The 12303-nt window shown below is 33.3% G+C and overlaps 1 protein-coding gene across 2 annotated transcripts in view; it reads left to right on the top strand.

The window, feature by feature from the left end:
- Positions 1-12303, top strand: part of LOC106783869 (MICAL-like protein 1) — a 39327-nt gene that overhangs the window by 15254 nt on the left and 11770 nt on the right. For both annotated transcript variants that reach the window (XM_014742795.1, XM_014742796.1), the window contains exons 2-3: positions 284-586; positions 7533-7711. In XM_014742795.1, coding sequence (XP_014598281.1) covers positions 435-586; positions 7533-7711 — 331 coding nt within the window. In that variant the 5' untranslated portion in view covers positions 284-434. The remainder of the gene's footprint in view (positions 1-283; positions 587-7532; positions 7712-12303) is intronic.

Raw genomic sequence — 12303 nt, forward strand, 5'->3', positions numbered from 1 at the left:
AGTAGTCTTTTCTAACTAACGACCACGATTTACAATCGTAATATAAATGCATTACTCTGAATGATACATTTCAAACTGGATTCTTGTTATTTTTTTTTAATCTCAGACAAGTGATTTAAAAAATTAAAATAGAAAATCTAATTTTAATTCAATATTTTGTCATTTTTTTTTTTTTTTTATAACAAAAACGGATTCATTTTTATTCATATTCTTGATTATTATGCAGGAGGGTATCTCAATCCTTCTCAATCTAAAATTAAATAAATTTCTATTCTGATTTCAGATTTGAAATAACTTACGGAACAAAGCTAGAGGAGAACAAAAATTTCGAAAGATATTTCATCATTTTTCGGTGAAACTCGGAAACAAGGGCGAGAAGACACGTGACGTATTTCCGGAAGAAAGCACAAAAGGGAAACCTGGAAGAAGCGAAAATGGGTGAGAAACGTGGTACGAAAGCTCTCGAGCTCTGGTGCAGACGAATAACCGAGGGTTATCCGGGTGTAAACGTACAGAACATGACCACCTCCTGGCGAGATGGACTTGCATTTTGCGCCATGATTCATCACTTTCGTCCCGACCTCATGTGAGTATAACACCTTCATGAAAATAACATTTTCCTATCTCGGTAATCTTTCCGCTAAACGATTTCTGTCGTCAAATTCGAGATCTCGCATCAAATAAAACAAAAATAAACAACGTCATTTCGATAAAGTATTCGAATTATTGACAATTAATAACAAATAACAATGAATAATTTATTGCAACAATTAAGAGGGAAATCTGTGAAAAAAGAAAGAAAAACACTTATCGAAATTTCGATTAAGGGTCAAGCAGAAATCACAGTAACGAAATGAAATGCCGTATCATCGGTATAATCGTAGTCGTAAAATTGTCGATCGCGTATGGCTAACTACCAAACGGATTACCCCCACTGTTGGACTGTCGATGATTCATCCACTTTCGTGCTGACCTCGTACGTTTGTGTTACGATGACCCTGACTACTGTCTTGGTTGGAGGACGAGTCAGCAACCGCATGATGTGCAAAATGCAGAACGGCTTCGACCTTTCCTGTAGGAGCACATTATTGAGCTATATAGTATGCCAACACCTTTTACGACCTGATAAGAAACCTAAAGCTTGTTTTCCGAGACTCTTTCCAAACGATCTTATGCATCATTCACTTCTATTTTTATGTCGGATAGATAATATCTCGAGAAAGAGAGTGTCGTATTTGTTCCGGGAAAGATTGATCGACGTCTATGTTTTATTGAAAATTCAAAATGGCGATCCTAACCTCGAAGACATTCGTATCTTTAGCGTTCCGAGTAAATATATAAATAAAAAGAACAGAACGAAGTATTGCAGCTGTTTAAAAGAACAATGGATTCCTTTCGAGGTTGTTATCTAATTTAGCGCTCTTATATCACATGAAATATAAACACGAGGGTGAGTCAATAATTATGTTCAATGTAATGGCGTTCTTTCGTGTGTTGACTGTACTATCTAACTACTATCCCGTATTAATATTTGCATTCTTCCTTCTATGTCGACTCTACCGTTCTCAACAGAGGCCAACTAGACAGAGACCTTCAGTCACTGTCCTAAAAACTCCCTAGAAACTTTTCGGTGGATTATGACCAATGTTCTTTTTGGTTAACACACAAAGCGAAGTGGTTATTGTTAATGTCACGATAAACAAAATGTAACCAAGCCGAGCATTGTTCAAACCTGTCCAGCCTTAGTAACAGGAAAAGCTCAAATATAAATACAAGAGCACACTCGACTATATAGCCAACACACAAAAAATAGCATCACATTGCGGATAATTATTGACTCACCCTCTCGAGTAAATAAATCATGAAAGTGGTCTATCGATCACTTTCGTATTCTTTTTTATGGGGATGATGAAAATAAGAGAAAGAGAGATAGAAAGAGACAGATCGATACTATAGCCTACAGCATGACGACTTTAGGGCGCCTCCGGTCACTGACATTCGAACTCGACTTCTTCTATTATTTGCTAGTTTCCTTTTATTTCCTTGACTCTACTGTTTTTTCCTATCTACATCAATCAAATGTACTATACCCACCATGTCGTAATTCGAAAGTTCATAGTTCACGTATTACACGTTCGCAAAATGCAGAAAAAAATATCAACTGGGAAACAAGAAATTAAGTTAACGGCGTACGTTAATTAGAAACCGTTTACACGATTTACAAATGGTTTGAATATTTTTGTTCAGATTTTCCAATCAATGTCCAGCAGAAATTCAATTGGTCTTTGGTCGATATTGTCTCTATATTTCTCTCTTTCACATATCCTCCATGCATCCATGCACGTGTGCACACACGGCTAGTCCAGACAGTGGAATTCTATCGAGGAAATTTCAATTTCCTGAATCTAATCGTTAGAAAGCAAACGGATATCCTTCGTATTGCGTGTTCGGGCATTCGTTTTCTGGTCGATAAAAAAATTTTTTACCCGTTGGGTTTCCTCTGTGTTACACTTTTTTTCGACAACGAAATGAATTTTCCTTTTTTTTTTTTCCTTTCTCAAACCCTTGATTCAGTTTGTTCTTTTTGTGGTTCTTTGAAGCCCAATCAATGGTGGACCAAAATGTGGGAGAGTAATATTTTTCGATGGCAGGTTTTGCGAGAGTTAGGGTTCAGCTTGAACAGCAAGATTTATTTCTTCTCAATTATTCATGAAGTACGCGAAGAGATATTAAACGAAGAAAAAGAAAAAGAAAAAAAAAACAAAGAAACAAAATTCTTTAGGAACTTTTTGGCTACCTTACAAATGTTTTTTAGTTCATATTCCGACAGAGTGATGAGTCTGTTGTTCCCCCATCGTTCGAATAGAAATAACGGGTTATTCTTTTTTTTTATATATATATATATATATATACCGAAAAGAATTCGAAAATCGTTTTGCATTTATAGGAATAGAAATCGTTCCTATGATAAATGGAATTCATTCGTAAAAATATAGGATTGATCGTATCATCTCTAGTAGAATTTAAAAACCATATATATATATATATATGTATATATGTTCTTTTTGGTTGCTGTATGAAAATAAAACGAGGAACACGTTTGACATAACGAGATTGTAATCCGTAACATAAATCTATGACATAGAAGGCGGGACTATGAACTACGCCTTCGACTATGCGGCTACCTTAGATCACGCTAACGTTAAATCGCATGACTAACGATCTATATTCTTGCTTTCGCTATTCGTAAATTATCGTCCTTATTCTACGTAAGCTACGTAAGCTTAAAATTATTATTACGTTTTTTAGGATACGTGCGTGTACGCGAGTGCAGTCTTAAGAAGAAAAAAAAAAAAAAAAAAGAAATCTTTTGAATTTAAATTAATTAAAATATTTTTTATGTCTACGTTCACAAGTATTACAAACTACATGCGTTAAAAAAAAAAACAAAACATTTTCGGACCTAAATTTGTACAAACTTTTTTTTTCTACTTACTCGACCTAATTAACATAGAGTACAAGTTTGGCTTCAACCTTTTTGTTTTCTTTTTTTTTTTTTTTTTCTTTTTTCTTCATTTAAAAAAAAATTTTCTTTTTTCTTTTTAAATATCCTGTATATAAATCGTATAACCCAGTTTACGGAGAGAATATAAAATAAAATTATCCGTGAGGCGCGTTTGCCGTTGTCGAGGTTTACCAAAAAAATGAGAAAGGAATTTGTCGCTATCGTTTTTCACCCTAGTACGTACCCACCTCATTCCGCTTTTGTAATCGATCGGGAAACAGAGCATGATGAGAGGAGCGCACCCCTCAATGATCAAGGGAGGAAAATGTTCTACAATCTATGCGCATGCGCGAACACGCTTTCGCCAAATCTCTTCTCCGATTTCTTTTGCTTCTGTGTTGATTAATGGTTTTTTCCTTGGGGGAACAAACAAAATTTATCGCCGTACTCCATTGTTCTTGTATTATTTTCAACGATGGTTTATTTTTTTTTATTCTCCCATCCTAGTTTTATTTTATATTTCTTTTGTTTTTCGTAGTTTTTATTATGAAATCAAAAAAAAAAAAAAAGAAACGAAGGATACAGGTTATAAATTGATTCAATCATTTTTATTTTTATGCGTATGGTGATCGAATTTTCTTTTTTTTTTTTTTTTTTTTTCAATTTTAAACCAATTTATACGCGTAATGATGATTTTTTTATGGTTTAAATTATTTATGAAATTAGTTACACAATATAGTATTTCGTATTTCGTTTGGGCAATCCTCGAGATGACCTTTGAATTTCACCGCTCAAAGGTTCCCGCCTTTTTCTGATCCAACGATCTGGCGTCTACGATTGGTAAGAAGGAACACCTGTTTGGTGTTTCACTTTCACCGGTGGGAGGGGGAAGCCCGTTCTTTGAGGAAATTCTCACGCGATTCTCTTTCTTCCTGAATCCCTCTTCGCAAGTTGACTCTCCGACGTATAATCTGATGTCTTCATCTCTCGGAACGATCTCACTTTCGAATTTATCCTTGTCCTTGGAAAATAACACAATTTGGTCGTATTTTATAAAAAAAAAAAAAGAAAAAAAAAGAAAAGTGGGCTAAAACATCGTTCGAATTAATTCAAATACTATATATAACCATCTTACGTTTCCTTTTTAATTTTATGAAACAGAAAAAAAAAGAATTTCCTAACGAAATAACGAATACCAATCGTCATTTGAGATAAGTAATCAACTTTATTCTCTTGTTTTCCAACAAATAAAATGAACACATACCAATTTCCATGTACAATATAAACGTATAATCGAAATTCAAAATTAAGATCCCGAAGAGGTTAAAATCGAACGCGTTATCGGTTTCTGTGCTGGGATTATTGGAAGCTGAGAAGAAAAATGGCGGCCAGAAAAAGAAGATGCAGCTAAAGAGAAAAAGAGAGAAGAACTTTTTGCTCGAGCAATAAACGACAAGAAAAACGATAGAGAGATAGGGTTATGGCACAAAGGGGTGAGGGAGAGGGAGAAGGAAAAGGTGGAGGTGATGGTGGTGGTGTAAGGGAAAGGGGGGTTCGGGGTGGGTGTGGCGGCACCGGTCTGCTGGACCTCTGAGTCATCGTCTTTCGTCTTTCGTCCCAGACAAGCACGTTCGGGTCGATTGCCAAGAGTCGAAGAGCCGGTTATGCTTGCTACGCACACATGCACACACACATATAATACACAACATATGTATAAATGAGATATAGCTACTCCTACATGTGTACAAGTGAGTCGTGTTTTCGTGTGTATGTGTATTCTCTATATCAGAGAAATTACTCGTCTCTCTGTTCTTCTTCCTCCTCCTCCTCTTCTTCTTCTTCTTCTTCTTCTTCTTCTTCTTCTTCTTCTTCTCGTAACCATTCACCGATCCCACGAACGCTACTTGAATGCGATATCCTTCGCAAACGTTCCTGATTTCAAGCTTAACCTTTTGTATTCTTTACATTTCCTTTCTTTATTTCTTCATTCCCTTATTTCCTTTGTATGGAAATATGATTAAGAATTTTCTATACTGATATTTTATTATTCGAAAAAAAAAACAACGCGTGTATATATTATATGGAGGAGCGTGATCTTTACCGGAAGTTGATGTTATTGAAGATTATTGGTGAATCAAATGAATAGTTAAATAGCATTCATTATAGTTTTAATTATTTCGTTATGGCATGCTTTCGCGAGAGTTTCCTTCGAAGGAATTTGTTATATCCTAATATTATTGAATATACTATACATATATATTAATATAAAATATTATTATTTGGTTGGCCATTATTATAAAATAATAGAGTATTCTTTGTTCGAATATAAAATACGATAATTATTATTTAACAAAATTAATTATCCAAACCAATGAATATTTGGCGTATAAATATTTTCTACAAACGTATAAAACGACGATCCGATTAGCAATAAACGTTCTAAACAATAAGCGAGAATCGCAGAATATTTTCATTCTCGAAAGGTCAGCTTTAGTTTCAATATCGTCGGAAAGCTGTTTCAGCATGACAAGTACGCGCTTTGCGTCGGAATTCGAGCGTTATAGTCGATCTCCTCCTGTCCCCCTTCCCTCCCCCATCCTCTCCCCTCCCTATTCCCCTTTCTACGTTTCCATCGTTTTCATATGGAGGAAGAGGAAGAAGAGAAAAAGGAGAAGAGAGGAGAATGGGGTGGGGAAGGGGTTGGGGGGGATTGGGTGGGTGGGGTTGGGGTTGGAGTTAGAGGAGTCATAAAAACGGTCGGAAAAATTTTTGATAGGAAGATGCGACCGTGTCGTGTAGGAGCGAGGTCAAGTGCCAATGTCGAATGTCCTGACGACTTTCGACCTAGAATTTCATGCTCGTTGCTCGGAATGACGAGTAATAAGCCGACGGTAGCGCGTATATGCATATCGATTTGCTGAAAATAGAAACGTTTTTGGTATAAGGATAACCCTTCCTTTTGGGGAAAATAAAATAAAAAAGAAATTCAAAAAAATTATATTTTACATACACATAGTTCAGTTGGTCGTTCGATATCTTCTCCTTTTTTTTTTTTATAATTTCAAATGGTTTTTAATGAAATTATTAATGAATTATCGATTAACGTGTTATCAGAAGACATTGAAATCTAATTTTATCCAACTGATTTTTCGACAATACGTGAAAGAGAGGAAACCAATAACCGATATCCGCTCCTGTTCTTCGAATTCTATCCTCGATTTTGACAAATCGCGTATTCACCAGTTTACATCGAAACTGATCGATGTTGCATTCTACGAACAAGCCCGCATTGATTTCTATGCATCTTTCAGTAACGTTAAGGCTTCCTTTTTTATTATAGCCTTTGTTAGGAACAAGTTTCTTTTGACCCTGCTGGTAGTAGTATCTACGTAGTAATAAATCGTCTTGTTCGTTTGCCTTTTTTTCCCCCCTATAAAATATGCGCGCTTTTTTTTTTTTGTTAATCCTCGAAATCGTTGATATGACGCGTCTTTTGAGTAGCACCCTTTTATTAACAACTTTAATACGACGATTTCATACCGATATTACGTTCGAGTTTTAGCCAATCTTTGTTGACAGTGTCAGAAATATCTTTGAGTTAGGGGTGGACTTGTGGTTATTACTTCAGCTACGATTGCTTTTGGGGACAAATTTTGGGAAAAAACGTCATCTCGAAAATTCATGTATCCAAGGAAAAATAAATTTTCACATATTTATTATTTTAATATTATTTAATGATGATGATAATAATAATAATAATAATAATAATAATACTAATAATAATTAAAAAACAAAAGATTAAATGTTAATTATTAATTGTTGAAAGCTTCGGATAAAACTCCATTTGCACGGCACGACAGCGACGTCAATGACGTTAACGTCGTTAATGAATATAACCTTGATCTCAATCTCTTTTTTTTTTTCTTTTTTCCTTCTTCCTTTTTCTTCTTTTTTTTTTTTTTTCTTTTTCTTTTTCTTTTTCTTCCTTTTTCTTCCTTTTTCTTAACCTTTTGTCTTTATTTCGCAGCGATTTCAACAGCCTTAACAAGGACGACGTCTACGGGAACAACGAGCTGGCATTCAGAATTGCCGAGCAGCATTTAGGAATCCCCGCTCTTTTAGACGCCGAAGATATGGCTTCCTGTTCCATACCCGATCGATTATCGATTCTAACCTATCTTTCGCAGTTCTATCAAACCTTCAAAGGTAAGCAATAATCTATGACTAACAAAATTGTAACTAACAAAATTATTGTTTGAATTACTTAAAAATCTTTCAAATGGCAGTTTCTTTAATGTTGCAGTGTTCATTGTTCATAAATATTTAGCAAATTATTTCTTGGAAGTAAACTAATAAGTTTTAAAATGGAGCTTGGAGAGATGCCATCTTGTTTAAATTCTTCTTGTTGATTGGTTCTTTGATTTTATTTTGATATACACATCATATTTACATTTAATCATCTTGACTAATTTGCACGCGAGATTTATTTCCTCAATCGAGTAACAACTAATCACGAATCTTTTATTTGCGTATATAGACGGAAGAAATATGGACGAAGTTTTCAATATAAACGAATCAAAAGTGAAGAAAACAGGATACAGAAAATAGAAACGGGATGGAAAATTGGAAGTATATTCGAAGATATACCGAGGAGGTGTTGTTCATGATTGTTTTGCTTTTGAATTTATCTTCTTAAGTTTTACAAACGGAAAATTGTTCCTACTACTACTACTACTACTATTACTAACTCTCTCTCTTTCTCAGTCGAGAATAGGATTATATTATTTTCCTTACAGTGTAAACAAAAGATACTTGCAAACAAGTTCATACAGTTAACATCTTCAAGGAACCCGTTTTAATGATATTTTATAAATGTTAGAAGTTGTTCTTGGCTACTAACGAATAGAAAATTTCTCTCTTTTGCGAATCTGTTCAACCAATTATACTGTTTCCTCTATTCTTAATTCATGTCGTAAATTCAATTCGTATGATAAAAAAGTATTAAACGCATCATGTCGATTAGTTTCATTTAATTAATTCTCAATTAATTTTGTATGAATTGTAAAAACTAGAAAATTGTTTTTTAAAACGATTGATCCGTGCACGGCATAAATATTTCAAATTAATATCCATGGAGTATTATTTTCTTGCACGCGTGCGTATCTCCTTGGGAGTGAGAAATCGAGTTGTAGATCCGTCACGTGCAATTTTAGTGGTAGACCATTCGCGGTTGGTGTTGCACGTCCGATCGACGGACGTGACGTTTCAAACGTCACATTGAGTTAACGTCTTGTCGTTACTAAATAGGCCAAATAGGTTGCAGCATTCCAGGAGAGTAAGAGCGAGAGAGAGAGAGAGAGAGAGAGAGAGAGAGAGAGAGAGAGAGAGAAACGTTGCGTGTATCCATACATCTTTCATTATACAGGATGCTTCGCATAATTTCATTACTTATCTTCGTTGTTTTTTTATTATAAAAGCAAAACCAATATCAAAGGATATAATTTTTGTAGAGAAAAGGGACAATATTTATAACACTTTTTTACTTTTTACCACAATTTTAGAATGTTTTTACTAAAAAAAAAAATAATTGTTAGTTTTGTGTCTACCGATTACTGCATGATAAGGAAAAAATTAAGTATAAGTTACATTTATCATAATATAATTACGATATGGTACAAATTATACTATAAGTTTAACATTATACAATTTAATTTTATTTTATTTCTTTTTTATTTTTTTTTTTGATACAAAACAAAATTAATTTAAAACTAGTTAACGTATTAATATTCTTCGTTATTAAATATTTTCATTTTCTTCGAATCCCATATTTAACGTTTAATATTATATTATTTAATTTTTCATTAACGTTTACTTTATAGAATTAAATTTATTTTTCATAGAAATATGACAGTACTTTCACGGTATACACACAGTTTTAAGTAGAACGTCGTTAAATTACTCGCTTACTTTCTTCCTTTTCACGATCCACTGGAGAACCATGTGTGTATACGTGTACACGTATATGTATGTTGAGTGTGCAACTGTTGCATTGTTTCGTAGATTGACGTCTCATACAGTTTCCTTCGTCGTTAAGATTAATCCGTCGTCGTTCTCTCTTGAATCAACTCGTTGGAGATAATGAACGCCACGGAGAGAAAAGAAAAGAATACCTTTCTCGTTCTTGTTTCGTACGGAAGTATGCGTCAAAATCACCAACGAAGAAGATAATAATCGGGAAAGACAAAACATACTCCGAAGGAATTAATTACTCCGATTTTTTTCTTTTTTTTTTCCACTTTCTCATATTCAATCGTGGAAAGAAAAGGAAACAAATTATTTCGTACGTTTGAAAGTATGGGAATATCGAAAGTTTTATCGAACGATGAACGGTCTTCTTTCGATTTTCTTTATTTTCTTTTTTTTTTTTGTTCTTTATAATTTTTATGTTATATTAGATTAATTCACAAAGTTGTCAGTATTTTTTCTTTTTTTAATAAAAAAATTATATCGTAACATTTATGCAATTTTGTGCACTTGTTAAAAATAATAATAAAATATTTATATGTGTTGTCGATCGTTTGTTTTACAAAATGCTGAAAGAATAAAAAAATATTTATTCTTTATTTATTTATTTATTTATTCATTTATTATAATCATTTAAGGGGTTACATGGGTTTACACCGAGAAAAAATAGCATATTTTCAACAATTTTTTTTTTTATATATAAAAAATGGAATTCTTATTCAAACTTTTTATAGTATTTAAGATACATATTTAAAGAAGATTTTCTGAATTTTTGATTGAAAAATATTTTAAACTCAGCCATTGCGACGTCATTTCCGGTGACCCTACCGAAAAAAAGTGTTTTCGCGTTGACAGCAGAACTTATAAACGGTGGGGGTTTTTCTGTTGAAAAAATAGGGTCTTTTAGTGAATATTAAAACTAGAAACTGGACGAAGGAAAGAGAAAAAAATTAAAATTTGGATTTTTGGTAACGTTTTTAGCAAGAACATTCAAATTTCGCTATAATTCGCACCACATTGTGGTTTCTTAAAATTCGATTTTTTGAAAAAAAGGAAAATCCTTCGTCCAAGTCCTTGTCAATAGTATCACGAAGACGTGTTGCAAGTTTCATTAAAATCGGTTTAATAGTTTTCGAGAAATCTTGACAACCGACTTTAGAAAAAGCGTTTTGAAAAAAACGCGTTTAAAGATTTGAGTGCTGGTATAAGAGCCATTAAAGAGTGCAACTTCCCAGGGCTCTATCTTTAAAACTACTACTTCTATCGACTTCAAAATTGAATACAATATTCTAGATGAGTTGTAGAATTGAAAAAAAAATAAAAAAAAAAAAATTTTTTTGAAAGTCCCAAACCCATGTAACCCCTTAAGGAAGTAAATAAATTTCGATCCTTCGAAAGTTTTCTCGCAAAAAGGCGTCTTTTCATCTAAAGAAATAAAACTTGCTTCTTGACTTACTAATAAGCTCGTGGTAAATAAAGTTGTTGAGAGAGAGAGTGAGAGAGAAAATCTTTATGGAGTCCTTCCTTGATGATAATTAAGTCTTTATTAGTATTGATGTATATCTGTGCGTGTGTATGCTTAATTGTATTGAGACATCATATACGACGACCTTAAAAGCTTGAACTGCCACTTGTTGAGTTCTTCACAGATTTCTATTCATTTATTTGAATTTCTCTCTCTCTCTCTCTTTTTTTTCTGTCTATCTTTATTTCTCTTTTTATTTGCTGTTAGATTCGAGACTATTTATGCATTTAGTTTAAACGATACAAAGCATTTTGTAGATACTTGTTGAATTGTCTTGTCATTATCGTACTAGATTATGAAATTTTCATAATGTTCTCTCTCTCTCTCTCTCTCTCTCTCTCTCTCTCTCTCTCTCTTTCTCACTTTTTTTTTTTTTTTCTATTTTTTTTTTCTATTGGGGACAGGAAAACGCAACTATGTATTATTTTCAATATCACAATCCAGTTTCCTCTATGTGTTCTGTGTGAATNCTGTTAGATTCGAGACTATTTATGCATTTAGTTTAAACGATACAAAGCATTTTGTAGATACTTGTTGAATTGTCTTGTCATTATCGTACTAGATTCACCTGTTTGCACTCTCGTCTCTCTCTCTCTCTCTCTCTCTCTCTCTCTCTCTCTCTCTCTCTCTCTCTCTCTCTCTCCTTCTCACTCTTTTGCTTTCGTTCTATTTTTTTTTTTTCTATTGGGGACAGGAAAACGCAACTATGTATTATTTTCAATATCACAATCCAGTTTCCTCTATGTGTTCTGTGTGAATGACGAGAATAACGATGACAAAGCTAGGTCAAATGAAATTTCCAACCTGTCAGAATTTATGAGTAATTGCGAAACTCAGCTGGCAGTCGAGAGTACACGCATACTTTTAAGATTTGCTATTAATATATTGCTATATGTTAGAAGAGCATGCTGTCATTATGAGTATTAAGAGAAAAGAAAAAAACAAGTAGACATTTGGAAATTGTGTTCTTGTGTGATTTGTGCTTTTGTGTGTGTGTGTGTGTGTGTGTTAGTGTGTTTAAGAGAGTGTGAACGTTTCGGATCGTTAAAAGATCGTTTATTATTTTACTGACATTTACTTATATTTATTACCATTGTTTCACCACGTTTCACTGTTATTATACAACAGATGTGTTCCAAATGAATTAATAATTATTCAATGGGAATTACCATTCTATCTGTTATTCAATAATCAAGAAATTTCATTTAACGTTTTGAAAAAGAAGTATATATACTAGTATTTCTTTTCA

This window comes from Polistes canadensis, unplaced genomic scaffold, assembly GCF_001313835.1.
Source record: "Polistes canadensis isolate GaletaPanama2010 unplaced genomic scaffold, ASM131383v1 scaffold_27, whole genome shotgun sequence".
NCBI lineage: Eukaryota > Metazoa > Arthropoda > Insecta > Hymenoptera > Vespidae > Polistes > Polistes canadensis.